Source organism: Physella acuta, unplaced genomic scaffold (genome assembly GCF_028476545.2).
Source record: "Physella acuta isolate Inbredline_101_S28 unplaced genomic scaffold, ASM2847654v3 ptg001150l, whole genome shotgun sequence".
Taxonomy (NCBI): Eukaryota; Metazoa; Mollusca; class Gastropoda; family Physidae; genus Physella; species Physella acuta.
In genome coordinates this window covers 59,419-78,671 of record NW_026732667.1, presented here as the reverse complement: position 1 = coordinate 78,671, position 19,253 = coordinate 59,419, and the positions used below count along the sequence as shown (strand labels likewise).

The 19,253-nt window shown below is 43.2% G+C and overlaps 1 protein-coding gene across 1 annotated transcript in view; it reads right to left on the bottom strand.

The window, feature by feature from the left end:
• LOC131956450 (serine-rich adhesin for platelets) overlaps positions 1-19,253 on the bottom strand; it is a 72,974-nt gene that overhangs the window by 4,662 nt on the left and 49,059 nt on the right. The window contains exon 5 of the mRNA XM_059320892.1: positions 3,093-4,175. Coding sequence (XP_059176875.1) covers positions 3,093-4,175 — 1,083 coding nt within the window. The remainder of the gene's footprint in view (positions 1-3,092; positions 4,176-19,253) is intronic.

Genomic DNA, 19,253 nt, shown 5'->3' with positions numbered 1-19,253 from the left:
GTGCAAATCGAAAGTTTGAGGGGGGGGGGGGGGGGTGCAAATCGAAAGTTAGCAAATCGAAAATTGAAAGTTTGTTCCCGGGAAGGGTCGCTACGCCTCTGGGGGGTGACACCATTAAGTGACCGCACCGGGTGACACCCGACCTCGCTACGCCACTGCACGTGATCATTGTGATGACACTTAACTGTGTACATATGATATGCTGACGTGTAACTGTCACACACAAGCTGTGTATGAGCCTACTTACTACACAATTTTTAAAAAGACAGTTTTTATATTTTTCAATTTTCCGGTCGGTGATACCTACCACATTATTTGAACACCATATCTCTTTGAAACCAATGAATCTCAACACAAACAATCCATTATAGGCCTACCCTTTGATGGCAGATTGTAGTCACCGTGACATTAAAGGAAAAAAATTGAAACAAGCTACGATCAGACCGGATACAAAATTGTGTGATGATGTACATCGATAGATCCGCTAATGGTTAGACTGAGATTAAAACTAACTTTATGAGAGAACACTACATCGTATCTCAGTCACAGCATAGATTAGTTCGAGTCTATTTGTAGAAACATTTATCTACACACTAGCCGTCCCGGCCAGGCCCTGCTCTGGCTTCTGTGAAAAACCTTTCTGTTAAAGACCATCACCTGTGTGTTTAGTAATCATCATAAACCCGGCATTGCCCACCCAAACCACAACCAACCAAAACCAAAACAACAAAACGCAAACATAACGCTAACACAATTACAAATACAAACGAAAACAAAAACTTACAACAAACCAACCACAACCACAAACACCAATACGAACACAAAGAAAAAAGCAAACGAAAACAAACCAAATCCAAACACAAAACCAACCACAAACACAAACCCAAAGAAAAAAACAAACGAAAAAGCAAACGAAAACAAACCAAATACAAACGCAAAACCAACCACAAACCCAAAGAAAAAAAACACAAAAGAAAAAACAAACGAAAACAAACCAAATCCAAACGCAAAACCAACCTCAAACACAAATACAAACACAAACCCAATGAAAATAAAACACAAACGAAAACGAAAAAAGAAAGAACAAAAACGAACCAAATCAAAACGCAACCACTAACGCAAACCCAACCTAAACACAAAGAAAACACTAACGCGAATATAAACGCAAAGTGCTCACGGGGCTGAATCGCCTACTTCAACTTAATAAACGACTATAGTACCCCAACTTATTCATAGTCTTTTGCACTCACTTTAATGAACGTAGGCGTGAAACCGAACACGGGAGGCCCGGGACCCCAAAAAGCTCCCTGTCTGGGCGCCAGAGGACGCACCATGACGTCACCGCCTGATTGAACTTAGTAAACGCCTATAGTGCATAACTTATTTATAGTCTTTTGAACTCACGCGAACGTAGATACCATAGCGTACACCGGAAGGCCCGGGGCGCCAAATAGCACCCTGTCGGGGTGCCGGAGGACGCCCGGATTTGATTCACTTAAAGACTATAGTAACCTTTCTTATCCATAGTCTATCGCACTGTTTAAAACAAAATTATGCAGCATAGCGCTCACATGATAGCCCAGGGTGCCAAATCAAACCGCGCAGGGGCGCCGGCGGACGCGCCTGTTTCAATTTAGTGAACAAAAATGATAATACTCCAAGCTTATCCGTAAATGGAAAGAAATAAACGTATATGATTTGTAGGACCTGGCTTATTAAATGTTATTGATTTTAAAAAAAAAATAATAATTATTGAACAGTATGTTCAGTGTATAGAATAAATAAAAGGCAGTGTTAAAAATACCTAACGACATTGCACTTAATCAATCCCCGCTAATTGTGTAATTATTTTTTTTTTTCTTAACACCAAAAACAAAGTAATAAAATGTTAATTCTCTCTTCTTAAGGATTTATTTTTCATTAAAGGGAAGTAACTTTGCAGTCAATACATTTCCGACACAATTTTAGAAATTTTATAAACGTCGATACACTTTTTAAAAATTTTATGTCGTGTTCATAATTGAAAATTATTCTTCTAAGTAAATAGAATGAAAATTGTTTTTAAAGACTTTCAATGGTAATTTTTCGACTCGTAAATTTAGACTTTGAGCACGATAAAAAATATAACACTTAAATCCGTAGAAGTGTCAACGACAAACTTTTTTGTTTTTTGCCACACGTTACAGAACTGAGCTTTATATATTAGATTAGATTAGTGACGTATTCATCTTAATGTGTCACCGAGATTCAGATCTAAATTTAGCTTTGATAACTAACACACCAAGGGCACAAATATGTAAATGTATTTTGTGTGATTTATAAATATGTGTTAATAGTGCGACAAGATGGTTGTAAACCCTGTTTGATTCTCTAGATGTCTAGACCATTAGATTTAGACAACCTGGGGTAGAGGGGGGGAGGGTGCTAACAGTCAATCTTTTGATGTAGACATGTTCCCCCCTCTACTGCAGACGCTGTTAAAGCAGGTTAAAAGAAAGCACCCGCCTCCGCCAGCGCAGTCAAGTGTTGATAAAGAATCTTATCCCATAAATGTTTCGCACATTTCCTCTTTGGCTACACATATCAGATGGAAAGTCTAGTGATCCACGGGTTGATTAAAAAAAACACTTATTGAATTTTGTTACTTTTTGCCTTGTGTATTATACTGCTTTGTATGTTGTACTGTCGAAAATTCTAACCATGCCACAATAAGAACCCCAACCCTAAATCTAACTTTAACCCTACCCTAACCACAGTGTGGCAACTTATTTTACATAAACTGTAAAGAGTGCGTAAATTTAGACTTTTTAAATAATTGACAATTGACTTTTTTGTCCCCAAGGTACGATTGTCCAGTATTTGATACGTTGTACCATTGTCCAGTATTTGATACGTTGTACCATTGTCCAGTATTTGATACATTGTACCAATGTCCAGTGTTTAATACATTGTACCAATGTCAAGTATTTAATACATTGTACCATTGTCCAGTATTTGATACGTTGTACCAATGTCCAGTATTTAATACATTGTACCATTGTCCAGTATTTGATACGTTCTACTACTGTAAACATAAAGGCATCAACGCTTACCTCTTAGAAGGATCAGACAACGAACTTTCAAGTTTCTGGTGCTGGGGGCTGGAAGTTTTGAGCGAAGACCTGGTGCTGTGATTAAATCCGGGCCTCTCAGAGAAACCACTTCCGGCGTCCATGGACTCTGAGAAGAGGCCGTCCATGTACTGCATGCGTTTCTTGGTGACGTCCAGCCTCAGGACGTCCGACAGTTTCTGGTCCTTGTCCTCCAGCTCCTGGGCCAGCTGCTTGGCTTTCTCGTCACACTCCAGCTCCTCCTGGGACGGCTGCCGGCTGTGTCCGGCAGACACGTCACTTCCGCTGTGGTCAGAGCGAGCAGACGACTGCACGCTGCTGTCGGACCTGCGACGCGACGTGTCGGTGACGACGGTGAGTTTGTTTTCAGGACTGGATGCGGAAGACATGGGTTTTACAGGCGCGCTTTCTCTTCTTTGATAATCCCGAGGGGGGAGAGACATGGGCGGTAGTTCTTCATCCGCCCGGAAGTCCCTGGTGTAATTGTTGTAGTCTTGACTAGAAGATGGCGAGGATGTCTTCAGAGAGTTGGCCCGTGGGTCGGTCTGAAGACTCCTCCTCTGAGGCGAGTATTGAGAGACCGGGCCATTACTGGACTGGGCCCTCTGGCCATCTTCAGATGGCCACCGGTACGACTGGTTTTCATGTTCATATTGGCCTTGGTCAGACCATTGACCTGGCTGTTGGCCGGGGTCGAAACTTCGAGGATCTGTCAAAGGTCGTCTGGAGTCCCACGTCTGCTGTTCCACGGCAGGAAGTGTTGAAGCGCCACCTGTGGGGTGACCTGCTTGTCTGGCCTGTAGACTAGGCCGGGCTGGGCGTACGGGTGGGGCGACGGTTGCAGAGACCAAACTCTCCTGTGAACTGACCGCGCCGCTGTCCCCATCATCCTTCGAGTCAGTGTGGGTCAGGACAGACTCGCTGTTCCAGGACTGCTGTCCGAGCTTCTGCTCCTCGCTGTCCGCGCCGTTGTCCGGCAAGACAGCCGCGGACTTTGACCTCTGGTAGGTGCCAATAGCGCGCGTCTTTTTGTTCTTGTGTCCTATGTACGAGCCTTCTGCAAATCTGGAATAGAGAACAGCAGGTTAACATCACCTTGACCTTTCACATTAGTAACCTTTCACACTATTACTCGAAATATAAAATTAGAAATTTTTTTTTATAGAAGTGGAACAGTTTTGATACATTTTAAAAATAAATAATTGAAATGTAGCGGTGGGGTTTGGGGATTATGATTTAAGTTAACTGCATGAAATAATAGGCTTAGCATAAAAACAAATTACAATTAGATAATAAAAACTACGAAAATTACACTGACTAATTAGATTTCAACACGACGGATAAATTACGCCACGAGAAATATTAATGCGTTACAAATGATCGGTAAACAAATAAATAAAACGCATAGGCCTACATGATATTGAAGCATTTTGGAACTTATCTCCCCTTCGCTGAATTTTGGCAGCTTATGCGTGCAAATCAGCAAACAACCGATAAAATAATCGCACCCATTACGATGACACAGTATCGGATTTTCCCCATAACCCATCACTTGGTTTGGTGCTGTGTCGGATTTCCCCCATTAATTGATGGGGGTGCGCTACAGGATTTCCCCCATTTTTGTTCATCATCTAAGACACAACATATTTTTTGTTTGTGCGCGCAAGATGCCAAAGCGATAAAGTAAAATGTCAGACGTTGTGTTATGAGCCAACGCCTTGCCTGCAGTCTGGAACCAGCAAGCTTTCACTCGAGGTAATTGCTGTCTGTATGCGCACATTAGGAAAGGGATCAGTTTTCTTTCCCCTTAGAGATGTGATCCCTTGTTGTAAACAAACAAAGCATCCCATCTACGTCATGCACCCAGCACCGCGCCCCTAACAGCGGGCGCGGGGGACAGGCTGTGATGTTGATCCAGCGTTTGATGTGTTGTCGTGTTGGTGCCGTGTTGATTTGGTTCAACGTGTCGAGATTAGCACATCACGTTTCTTGTTATAACTTCACATGTCTTACACTAGACGAGGTATCGGCTGAGTCAGTCATGCATGACAGACATGCACTGACAAAGTGAGCATAAGTGCATGGCATAGGGATATGGTACGGCCTGGTCGAATGGTAGAGCATACGATTGCTCGAAAGTCTCGAGTTCGTATCAAGTCCGCAAAACGTCCATGAGTCCACGGGAGTCGCAGACTGGGATATAAGACCTTGGGGGTCGGAGACTGGGATATAAGACCTTGGGGGTCGGAGACTGGGATATAAGACCTTGGGGGTCGGAGACTGGGATATAAGACCTTGGGGGTCGGAGACTGGGATATAAGACCTTGGGGGTCGGAGACTGGGATATAAGACCTTGGGGGTCGGAGACTGGGATATAAGACCTTGGGGGTCGGAGACTGGGACATCATGAGAGCTCGGGGTAGAAGCAGTGTTAGGGTCGGGACAGAGTTCCCAGAATAACATGTGCGAGCCTAGGTAAACAATGGTCAAGTTATGTCAGGTGTGTACTTGTGTACTCTGGTTATGTCAGGTGTGTACTTGTGTACTCTGGTTATGTCAGGTGTGTACTTGTGTACTCTGGTTATGTCAGGTGTGTACTTGTGTACTCTGGTGATGTCAGGTGTGTACTTGTGTACCCTGGTTAAGTCAGGTAAGAAGCTGTGATATACTCAACTTGTTGCAAACGTGTTAAGTGTTAGCTCTATCAGCACATGCTTAAGAGTGCTACACCATGTCTAGTTCAAGGGAAGGGGGGGGGGGAGGGCTTTAACAGTTAACGGTTTCGTCTAGGTCAGTGGGTCTCAAATGTAGCCTATTTTCTAAGTGACCTCAAAAGTTATTATAGTTGTCTAGTTCAGGGGCCTTAAAATGTGTCTTGTTCAGGGACAATAAAATATTTGTGTCTAGTTCGCAGAATGTAAAAAAGTTGTTCAGTCTAGTTTACAACCATCTAAAAGCTCTTAAGAAAGTACACCTTGCGATGTGAAGCTTAGATCTTGATAACCTGATGGATTGTGAAGTGGATCTTAAAAGTTGAAGCAGAGTTCAACAGTTTGTGGAACATCAGAACGGAAGTGGGGGTGGCTGATGGGATACAGTGGGAGACACGGTACCAATGGTGAGTACATTGTTGGCCAGCTGCTGTAGGGGTGGGTGAGTGCTGGATGGAGTTTGGGCGACGACAGACCTTGAAGAAATAAGCTGGCTGTATGGGTTAGGGTTACAGCCGTCGGGTTTATGTAAACATAGGGAATTCGTGCATGTGGGGTGTAGCTAAAAACAATATACACAAGACACGTGTAAGTTATTGAAGGACTTTAAAAAAATAATCATAATCTACTGCTATACCCTGGCATATCATAATAGAAATTATGCGTAGAATTTTAGTCGAAATAAGTTGTTTGATAACAAATGCGCTTTAGTACTCAAAGATAACGTATCGCCAAAAAGACATTCACATACAAAAGTAAAGCTACTACAGAAATGTGAAGTACATTCCTATCTCTATCGCCTTTCTCCCCCCATCAAAGCCCCGATACATGCAGCAGATATTCGCTTATCTCCAACCACGGCAGAACTCACGTACGGCACGTGCAAGGATATGACAGGTGGCACGAAACAACGATGGCAGCGGATCCACATCAAAGTAACCTTCGCATGTACTCCCTCTGTTCCCGATTAGCCCAACAGTGCAACAGATAGCATGCGCACCGCGTGCTTGTCTTGGTGCGCACCGTGCTTGTCTTGGTGCGCACCGTGCTTGTCTTGGTGCGCAGCCATATTGGTACAGCTGAGCTGTAAATAGATATCTTCCGTACATCGTGTTGTACTTAAACACAAGCTAGATTTTCCAGGTTTTTTTTAGTGTGAAGAAAGGTGCAAGTCTTGCGCTCATTTTTCATCGAGGTAGTTGAGTAGTTTCTCAACCTGGCACCGTTACAGTGGCACGTGATCAGTGAGACTTTCGTTTTCTGCATTAAAGAACTGGTATAAAGCATGATCGTTTTAACCTCATCGACAGATTTATCCCTACTATCGCACACCGTCACTTGAAAGTGTTGCTGCACAAAACATCTACTAAAAAAAAAAAAAAAAAAAGAAGAAAATCAGCTGAGTATAGCTCTCTGGTGGTGAGGAAATCTATTGAGAGTTCATCTGTTTCAGTGAGCTCAGCATATAAAGGGATAGCGTGGCCAGTAAGTCAGGTACTCATCAGATCTGGGCGGACTCAGGGACGTCTAAAGGACTCGAGTCCAGGATCCAAACTCGACTTTCGGGTTAGTAGTTGCTTGCTTTACCGCGCCGACCACACCGTTCCATGTTCAGTTTTTTTAGCTGTCGTCACTAATGTTGATAACTATTAATCAACTGCTCTACCCAACACCTCCCTGATAACTACTGAAATGGTCAGCTTTTTATTTCAATTAATTTAAGTAATTTAAATAAGAAACATTTTTTTCTGGACCAAAATATTTGCTCAACAAGAATGTCCACATAATCTAACAATAAACTTTCCATTATGGAGAAAGGCGCCATAGTTTTCCCCTCAATGGCTTATCTTCCGATTATATCAATAATTTCCAGAATTCCATAACAGCAGCTGATTTTTTTCCCCTGTGAAATATGCGGCATTTCTCTAAACGATAAAAGATTGTATCTTGTCAAAAGAGAAAGGTGGGAGCAACGCTAACCGGTTTTGCAGAGAGCCACGTTTTGACCTTTGCCCCAAAACAAAGTTGTTTGCCAGAGTTACGTCCCCATTAAATAAATTTGGCTCAACCTTGCGCTGTTTACCTGGCCACCTCCCATCGTCCCGCCTGAGTTATCTCCATTTGAAATCGTCAGCTGATTCCGTGCTACTTCAAGCGAGACTAATTGTTGGCTTGGAATGTAGTATTTCGAAGCTAATAAATAAGCCTGTACAAACTCTAAAGGAAAACAAGATCGGCCCTTTCGATTCTTACTGTCTTTATAGTTAAATAATTTCTTCAGCATATTCGAAAAGATACTCCTCCAATTAGACAATGCTAACAATAACATTAAGTTGTTGATCTTTGCTTATTATTTGATGACTAACATAAATGGTCAACAGAACGTTTGTGGATGTTGAACGCTCCCGGTGAATTTGATTGGTCGGTATGGTGACAGTCGCATGTCTCCCCATCAATGAATCATACATCGGTATTTGTTGGATTTGAAATATGAATCAAAATGTTGCCAAAACGAGGGCAGGTGTTTATCGATTTATTCAAATAGGAATGGCAAACACGTTTCAACGGTTTAAATTACGGTGTAAGCATTTAACTCATATGCCATCACACAATTTCAAATTCAAGAGTTTTTGCAACACACAAAGCAGCACACATAATTTTACACATAATTACACATGAAAATGTGTTAAAGCGATCGTTATTCATAGCAGTAAAAATAATTTTCCAAACTTAGGCTAAATTCTTACTGTAGGCCACAGCTGTGAGATAAGCACGGATTAAATGTAGTATGTTGTCGATGTTGAGTGGAGCTTACAGCACAAAGACAGGTTGCCATATGGGGTGGTTTAGATTGCTGTAAGTAATGGGGTGGGTTAGATTGTGAGTGATGGGGTGGGTTAGATTGTTGTGTGGTGGGGTGGGTTAGAGTGTTGTGTGATGGGGTGGGTTAGATTGTTGTGTGGTGGGGTGGGTTAGAGTGTTGTGTGATGGGGTGGGTTAGATTGTGAGTGATTTGAGTTGCTCTGGCGTCCCACGCCGTTTTTAACTATACAGGCGCAGCGCCTTGCTGCACAAATGTGCAGTATGCAGGAGAACACACATGGGTCGCAGCGTCAAAAGTGCAGGGGAACATGAACCCTGCTCATGCAGAACGAGGGGTGGGGGGGGGGGGGGGGTAAATGCGTCTGAGCCACGGTTCAAAATATGTGCTGCTGTTAGGAGCGACGAGATGGCGAACGTTTAGACTTAATGAATGGCGAACATTCAAGATATGTGAGGGATATGTGTGTGTGTGTGAGGTGTGTGTGTGAGGTGTGTGTGAGGGGTGTGTGTGAGGAGTGTGTGTGTGAGGTGTGTGTGTGTGTGAGGTGTGTGTGTGAGGGGTGTGTGTGTATGATGGGGGTGTTGTAAGCGTGTATGCTTACAAAGGGGGTATGACTGTAGTAGACAAACAATTACATCTGACATATCCTAACCCAGATATTTTAAGCACGCTTTGTGATTGGAATGTAGAAGAAATAGGTGTGTCGGGTTAGCTTAAACATTGGAATCTGAATTAGAAAAAAATGGGATTCTCCTCCTACCCACCCCCTCTCCCAACGTTGTAAGTTTTATGAGCTACCTACCGTAATTACACTTAATTAGAAATATGGAATGCTGGAGGAGACTTAGCTGAGTAGCAATACGTGTATATGATACATCACAATATACAGGTCATGGTACGTGTATGATACATCACAATATACTAGTAATGGTACGTGTGTATGACACATCACTGTATACATGTCACTGTACGTGTGTATGATACATCACGATATACAGGTAATGGTACGTGTATGATACATCACAATATACTAGTAATGGTACGTGTGTATGACACATCACTGTATACATGTCACTGTACGTGTGTATGATACATCACGATATACAGGTAATGGTACGTGTGTATGACACATCACTGTATACATGTCACTGTACGTGTATGATACATCACAATATACAGGTAATGGTACGTGTGTATGACACATCACTGTATACATGTCACTGTACGTGTGTATGATACATCACAATATACAGGTAATGGTACGTGTGTATGACACATCACTGTATACATGTCACTGTACGTGTATGATACATCACAATATACAGGTAATGGTACGTGTGTATGACACATCACTGTATACATGTCACTGTACGTGTGTATGATACATCACAATATACAGGTAATGGTACGTGTGTATGACACATCACTGTATACATGTCACTGTACGTGTGTATAATACATCACAATATACAGGTAATGGTACGTGTGTATGACACATCACTGTATACATGTCACTGTACGTGTGTATGATACATCACAATATACAGGTAATGGTACGTGTGTATGACACATCACTGTATACATGTCACTGTACGTGTGTATAATACATCACAATATACAGGTCATGGTACGTGTGTATGACACATCACTGTATACATGTCACTGTACGTGTGTATAATACATCACAATATACAGGTAATGGTACGTGTGTATGACACATCACTGTATACATGTCACTGTACGTGTGTATGATACATCACAATATACAGGTAATGGTACGTGTGTATGACACATCACTGTATACATGTCACTGTACGTGTATGATACATCACAATATACAGGTAATGGTACGTGTGTATGACACATCACTGTATACATGTCACTGTACGTGTGTATGATACATCACAATATACAGGTAATGGTACGTGTGTATGACACATCACTGTATACATGTCACTGTACGTGTGTATAATACATCACAATATACAGGTAATGGTACGTGTGTATGACACATCACTGTATACATGTCACTGTACGTGTGTATGATACATCACAATATACAGGTAATGGTACGTGTGTATGACACATCACTGTATACATGTCACTGTACGTGTGTATAATACATCACAATATACAGGTCATGGTACGTGTGTATGACACATCACTGTATACATGTCACTGTACGTGTGTATAATACATCACAATATACAGGTCATGGTACGTGTATGATACATCACTAAAGACGGGTCATAAGACAGCTCTATGAAAGATAAGAGAGTGATCTCCCCAGAGAGGCCATTAACTCCGACTCGACCTTTACACGCATCCCCAAATACCTTGTGGTTGTTGTTTAGGTAGTTATGGTTTTTGATGTGTGGTAGTTGTGGTGGTGATCGAAGTATTCGACAACACAAGGGAATTACTTTAACGTCTTTCACCTGGTGGTACACTCACATTTTTGCGTTAGATTAGACCCACACATTCCAACACACAGCTCACCCCACACATACTAGAACACGCCTCATCCCACACATCATATCACATAGCGAGACCACTGACACCAACCACATACTTTTCACAAACAGTTCCTCTACACCCTCAAAAGTCCCACATACGTTAACCTATTTTAGACCCTCACACCCCAACCCCAAAGTCCCCAGTGACCAACTTACTTGTCCCCCACATCCTGCCCCCCTTAAGCCCCCCCCCCCCCCCCCCCGATCAACTTCCTTGAGTCCCCCAACACCCCACCGTCTGCCCCCCCCTCCCAACTTACTTGAGTCCCCCCACTCACTTTACAGTCCGCCCCCAACCTCACAGACCAACTTACTTGAGTCCCCCCCACACCCACCGTCTATCCCCCCTCCCAACTTACTTGCCCCCCCCCCCCCAAGACCAACTTACTTGAGTCCCCCCCCCCCCCTTTCCACCAAGACCAACTTACTTGAGTCCCTCCCTCCCCCCCCAGACCAACTTACTTGAGTCCCCCCACACCCCACTGTCTGTCTCCCCCCCCCCAAGACCAACTTACTTGAGTCCCCCCACACCCCACTGTCTGTCTCCCCCCCCCCCCCAAGACCAACTTACTTGAGTCCCCATCTCTGGCAGGCGTACATCACCACGGGCTGGCCACTATCAGGGGCGGCGGCACCAGCCAAAGTCCAGCGCCTGCCCATTAGGGTTCGCCAAGGTCAAACACCAAGGTCAGAGGTTGAGTCCCACAGCTCTGAATCACAACACGGCACCACAGCGAGGCTGTCTCATCAACACGAAAACCACAACGAGGCTGTCACATTACGTATCAATGTCCAAGAAAGAAACAACGACCCTCACTGCTCAACTCACGAATACAATTAGAATGTTCCACAGAAAACGTCTCTCAACCACAGTATATTCAGTGCCACTTAAATCCGTTCAGTATAGAGTCTAGACTTGTAGGTGTAAAACTCCAAAGTTTAATACAAGCACCAACAAAAGTACTACTGCCACTCAACTAAAAGAACACAACAACAGCTAGTTATAGTAGCCGTGAAGCACAATATGGAAGCGATGACGTCATTAGATAAAGAAGCGCAGATTCCCAAAGGTTAAATATACACACCGTGGATGACAAGAAACTAATTATGAAGCTTGTGGTACACCGTAACTATCCACTTTAATTACGATCAGTGACGTCATGGTTATAATTAAATTCATACACGGTACACACCGGGTGATGAAAACGTTACGTAATCAGAGAAAAAGCGGGGATTAAGTGATTATATTTAATCTTACAGATTAAAACCGTCGCGGGCGATAGAAGGCCAGATTTACATGTGTTCAGCACACAGATGATCTAGATAAAGATATTGCCTAAACAAAAGATAGATCACAGAGATTTGGGAATTTCCGAAGTTTATATTTAAAATATTTAACCCTTACCTAACAGATGCGAAACAATTTAACGAATTCCTATCTAGCTCAGCGCAGGAGAAGCGATCATAGGCTACACAAATAGAATTGGCGTAAAAGCATTGTACGGATTTAAAAAAAATGAAAAATTTAATGCAGTCGAAGCGGCGAGGGCATAACACGTGTAATTTCAAACGAGAGCTTTTAACACATGCTGTTTAAACACACCACTCACAGAAACCTTTTAACACGTCATTTAAACACACCAATCGTTGACATGGTCTCGATGGTTTAAAAAAACACACCGAACACAGACACAAGCCGATGACACAGGGTCCAAATGTCAACAACTGTATCCAAATGTCGTTCCTCCCCTCTGCTTCAGGTACCCTGTATGACTAATGTGCAGACGAAGGCTGTTTGTCGAAACGTGACAAGTCACCATTACACCTGCTCTCCCCCCAGTTCGAATCGATAGCGAGCTGTCATCAGTGGTCCTCACGATATGAGCACCCACTACCCTCCCTATACACCACGGCTCCATACACCACGGCTAAATCCAGACCAACCCGCGTACATTTTTATCCGGCAATATATTTTATCCAATCTTTACGTATTTACAGCTAGCCTAACGATCCTAGAATAATAAAATAGGGATTGGTTTAAAAAGTTGGCTTGAGTTTAAAGAAAAGCAACGAAAAAAAATATACTCTTCGGTGAAGTGCGGTTAAAAATAGAATTTTTATCCTCGCTACCTTGGCTTCTGACCTTGGCGCCAGACGTAGAACTCTCCAAGCTAAATTTGAAACGATGATATGAGCGTTGATAACACAGAAACACCGCTGGATTATTTAAAGCTACTTGTCTACAACTTGAAAGAACACTCGTTAAACATCGGGTGTTTCCGTGGCCAGTGTTTTTCCGTGAGGCGTACAATCAAGTAAAGCCTTTAAATCCGGTAGATCAATGTTTATAGTCACGTGATCACAACTGAAGTTTTATAGCTCAGTTTTAACCCACATCAAACAGACCACGTCAAAGAGGGCCACTCTATGGGTAAGGGAGGTGAAATAGTCATTTAAAAACAGTCTACAATGTCAATCCAAAATAGCGCATTCCTCCCCCCCCCTCCCCCCCTTGGGTTAATACAGCTATCGATCAGCAATGAATATTTGGCGCCATCTGTTGACGTATGCTATTGTCTTACCGCGTGTGTCCAACGGGCGAGTGGAGTGAATGTTGCAAAGATTATGACTCGATAAAGTTGCAATGTCATTTTTTCACCCAGTCAAGTTTGACAGTGATGACTTGATAATAGAGAACCATTAAGTCAAGTCGGACAATGATGACTTAATATAGAAACATTTTCCAGTCAATTTTTTACTTGAATATGCTGCAACAGCATGTTACAGTCAGTGACCTTTATAACGCTGTTAGGCAAAAAAAAAAACAACAAAAAAAAAACAAAAAAAACCGACAGCTGTCCTTACTGATAAATTAAATTAACTAAAACAATGTACCAGAATTCAAAATCTGAGGCTGATGGTAAAGTAAGTTTTAAACATATTTTAAAACCACCCGCTGAACAAACAATCGTGAACATCTTAAGCACGAGACCTACAGTTTGCTCCCAGTAACAAATGTGAGATTCAAGATCAGCGACCAAGTTAGACCAGTTCTAAAAATAGCCCGGATCTATGGCGGCAAAAAGGTCAGCTGCCCAATCAGAAATAACCCCCAAGGCGCCACACACGCCGGAAATGACGTAGAGGAAACCGCTAGGCGAAATGCAGACGTCAACGGGGACACGCAAATGGCAGTGCTCACCAAATTTTAAACCTATTTACCCAGTGAGTCAAGCAAGTGGAAGCAGACGGCTGGGGTGAGCACACATACGACGTGGGAACAGAATTGGTGTGGGGGGGGGGGGGGTGAGGACAATGCATGCACGTGCATGCGCATGAGGGGAAAAATTGTAAACACATCGATTCTTCTATATGGAGCTAAAAATAAATATGCCAAAGATTTCTTTGTGCAGGAAAGAGCAAAGCCAGGGGCGCAGTCATAAAGACGCGCACGATAATGGGTTTAAGCACCGAATTTTCTCAAATGTTTACTTCTAGATTTATTTTTTATTTAGTTTTGTACATACCTGGTGCATTTAAAATTGTTATAACGGAGAAAGTATTTTGGTGCACCAAGACATAAAGAAATGTTCAGTACGACGGATACAGGTAAACTTGAAGCTAACTTCACTTTATAGTTGGAGAATTAGCACACAACAAGTTACCTTGAGAAGCTGTTGACGACGTATTTTCTAGTGTGGCTAATAAACACTACTGCTTTAAAAAAAAAAAAACTAGTCCAAAACGTTAAAGAAACTATTAGAATAATATAAGAAAACGAACTAAAGCGATTCTGTACAAAACAAATGTTAAATAGCCAATCAAGTTTTGAGTGTAGCACTACAACAATAAATGAAGTTCAGCTTGCCAGATGCCCGACCAGGTTGCACATAGAGGAAAATTGACACCAGGCTGCAGGCCAAAATGGCAAGTCAAATTTGTCACTTCCTCTTGAGAAGAATGAGTATTACATTTCACACCCGCTTCGAAGGGGGGGGGGGGGGGGGGGGGGGGGGGGTGGTCGCAGTTGCGGGTGATTGGTAGTTTTAAGTTTTATACGAGGGTTCTCGAACGTTTGACCAATGCCCCCCACATGCAGTAAACATATTAAACTGTTAGATTTGTTTATATAGTCACATAAGATTTCCGTTCTGACTCTCCCCCTCAATAAAAGTCTGTAATTTATGACATTTTAATAGAAGATTCGTCATCATGATTCACTAGAGATACAGCACACTTGAACACAATGTTTTATTATATTATTATGTTCGTACCTGTTTAACGTCAAGGGTATTTTGATTATACAAAAAATCTGAGGGCTTGGCGTCGCTTAACCAAAACACTAACCGCACTTTATAACAAGGCCATAAAAAATCATAAAACAATCCATCTGACGTAGTATCATAAAGCTAGAACTGTGTGTATCGGCCTACACACCTGACACGCTAGCAACACACATGTACGTCACAACCTGTCTGACCAGCCTAGTGTTCACAGCAACAAAAACATGATCCAGGCGTGATTCTAGGGTTGGTCAAAACTTGAAAACACCCTGGAAATCAACAGTAATTTAAAAAATAATAATAATTCCACAGTAGCTTCCCTTGGCTACGGCACGAACCACGGTGGTAGGGTTAATGTTTGGATCTATCACGCGGATTGTTTTAACTGGAAGAAACTCGATGAGTTTATACTAGACACGTGATAGTTCATCAGTCACGTGATATTTCATCAGGTACCTGGAACTTAACCCTTTAACGGCGAGTTTGACGTCATCGTTCGTCAGGTTTTCGTCGGATAAGCGGAACCGTATGGCGTTTGTAGTGTGAATTCCGGGGGGTGGGGGTGGGGGAAGGCGAACAAGGTGCCTGCAGTTAGATTTTTTATCGATTAGCCGTACCCACATATACCTGTACCGTATATCACGATAACGATAATTTAACCCCTAAGGTAGGTACCCTGGATGGTTTGGGTTAAGGGTTAACGTCATGTTTGGAGTTCAAGTATCGTTAGCAGAGATATTTGCTACTCTTCTTCTTCTTCTTCGTTCTTAATTATTAGTGTTGAAGGGGATCGAGATTTATCTGCCAGTGGGTTTGAACTCGAGACTTTGTTCGAATTTATCAACCATGAGCTTTTTTGCCGACTCGACCACGCCTCCAACACAATTAAGCGTTACGTGTCAACTGGTTATGCGCCATTGAGGCCATTGACTCCGATTTTAGCCTGCTTTTCTTTTTGGATATGCTTCCATAGCCTTTGTCCAACCAAGAACAAACTACAAGGCAGCAGTTGTTTAATTTTGGAGTTGTCTCTCCTAGAAGAGTGGCTGTCCCCAGCTAACTAGCCTCATCTGCCTGAGATATTAGCTACACAAACATGTTAGTATCGTTGACCTACTATCTTGAGTTTTAAAGTTAAGAAAAAAGGGAAGGATTTTTACGTACTAATTCCTGGGCTGTATTGTATTGATAGACCTATGAAGACTCTCATCAAAGAGTACTGTGAATACGTTTGTGTAGGTACCGAACGGAACAAATTATGTAACGAAATCTTTCGGCGCCCGTGGCAGTTTCTCCCCAGCTGTTCTATGTATCTTCTCCCACCCCAGCAGACGACACCCGCCTGTTATCGTCTGCTCCCTGACACCGGCTGGCACTGATCTAGTTGCCAGTTAAGAAACTGGCATTCGCCACCTTGAAATTGTGTGCTTAATCAAAGAACGAACCATAACTCTTCTTTTGTCGGATTTCCTCCCCTTTAAAAATAGTGTTTTGCCAATAATAACAGCACTGATGTCAAGTTATTGAAACACTCATCACTACGTTTTTTTTTATAACTGGGTTAGTAGCTAACTGTAGGTCAAAATAAATCCGCTTTTTTTTTAACAAATTAAACAATTAGCATAAACAATTTTTAAACGATGAGGCATTATCGTTCTTTAAGTTTTACAGAAGGCCTGTCCTATTACTACTACCATTTTTAAGTAAGGAAATATAGAGTGCAAATATGAAAAAAAAAAGTAAATATTCAGTTTGGCATATGTCTGTGTAATGTATCTGGCAACCAGCGAGGTACTGGTAGATAATTGAGCTCGGTACAGAGAGGCCGACTCTGACAAGGGAAACAACTTGTGATGGATGAAATGAACGAAAGTATGACAATTAGAATAAGGTGGTGGGGAGGGAAGTAAGAGGAGGTGGGTGTAGGGAGGGGGGGGGCTGAAAATCAGCTGAACATTAAGTAAGGAGGTTAGGGGTGAGAATTTGGTGGGGAGGGCTGAGATGAGGGCAGGGGGTGGGGGAGATCCTGGAAGGCAGCTGAATAATAAGTAGGCAGGTTGTGGGGGTGAGGCCTCGGGGGCGGGGTGAGGGGAGAGGGTTGAGGTGGGGAGGGTTGAGGTGAGCGTAAAGGGGTGGGGGAATCCTGGAAGTTAGTTGAACATTAAGTAGACAGGTTGTGGGGGTGAGTGTGTAAGGATGAGGGGGTGGGGGTTAGATGTATAACGTGAAGGTACGGGAACAGCTGAGGTAGATAAGGCTTAAAAGGATATTAAAACCAGCAAGGCCAGACTTGGTGCTATCTTATCAAGTTACCCATTTTACATCCACATTTTTTGTGTGTACAGCCTGCGTGGTCAGATGTTTGGGCTGTGTACATACTCCAGGGTCATGTAAGGTAGTGGCGTAGCGATGTGAGTAGGGGTGGTACAGGGACAAGGTAGGGAAAGTAGAGTTGGTACAGGGACAAGGTAGGGGGAGTAGAGTTGGGGACAGGGACAAGATAGGGGCAGTAGAGTTGGGGCCAAGGTAGTGGGAGTAGAGTTGGGGCCAAGGTAGTGGGAGTAGAGTTGGGGCCAAGGTAGTGGGAGTAGAGTTGGGGACAAGGTAGTGGGAGTAGAGTTGGTACAGGGACAAGGTAGTGTGAGTAGAGGTGGTACAGGGACAAGGTAGTGTGAGTAGAGGTGGTACAGGGACAAGGTAGGGGGAGTAGAGGTGGTACAGGGACAAGGTAGTGTGAGTAGAGTTGGGGACAAGGTAGTGGGAGTAGAGTTGGGGACAAGGTAGTGGGAGTAGAGTTGGGGACAAGGTAGTGGGAGTAGAGTTGGTACAGGGACAAGGTAGGGGGAGTAGAGTTGGTACAGGGACAAGGTAGGGGGAGTAGAGTTGGTACAGGGACAAGGTAGTGTGAGTAGAGTTGGGGCCAAGGTAGTGGGAGTAGAGTTGGGGACAAGGTAGTGTGAGTAGAGTTGGTACAGGGACAAGGTAGGGGGAGTAGAGGTGGTACAGGGACAAGGTAGTGTGAGTAGAGTTGGGGACAAGGTAGTGGGAGTAGAGTTGGGGACAAGGTAGTGGGAGTAGAGTTGGTACAGGGACAAGGTAGGGGGAGTAGAGTTGGTACAGGGACAAGGTAGTGGGAGTAGAGTTGGTACAGGGACAAGGTAGGGGGAGTAGAGTTGGTACAGGGACAAGGTAGGGGGAGTAGAGTTGGTACAGGGACAAGGTAGGGGGAGTAGAGTTGGTACAGGGACAAGGTAGGGGGAGTAGAGTTGGTACAGGGACAAGGTAGGGGGAGTAGAGTTGGTACAGGGACAAGGTAGGGGGAGTAGAGTTGGTACAGGGACAAGGTAGGGGGAGTAGAGTTGGTACAGGGACAAGGTAGGGGGAGTAGAGGTGGTACAGCGACAAGGTAGTGTGAGTAGAGTTGGGGACAAGGTAGTGGGAGTAGAGTTGGTACAGGGACAATGTAGGGGGAGTAGAGTTGGGGACAAAATAGTGGGGATTGAGTAGACCTAGTTGAAACGCAAGTTGTGTTGTTAGGTTGAGAAGGGTATGTGTATTATGGTGGTATATTAGTGTGTGTGGGTATGAGTAGTAAAAATACACCAATTTAAATTTGGGTATTTTTACTACCAGTGGCTGTCTATGTACTCATCTGCAAATAGGTGTGTGAGTAGTATTGTAATATCAGGTTAATGTTACGGTCAGAAATGAGTGATATGGCTATGGCATAAGTGTAAGGGTAACTGCTGACATTAGCAAAATGTATGAGTATCTATTTAACATCAAGAACCCAACGCCACTATTTTTTT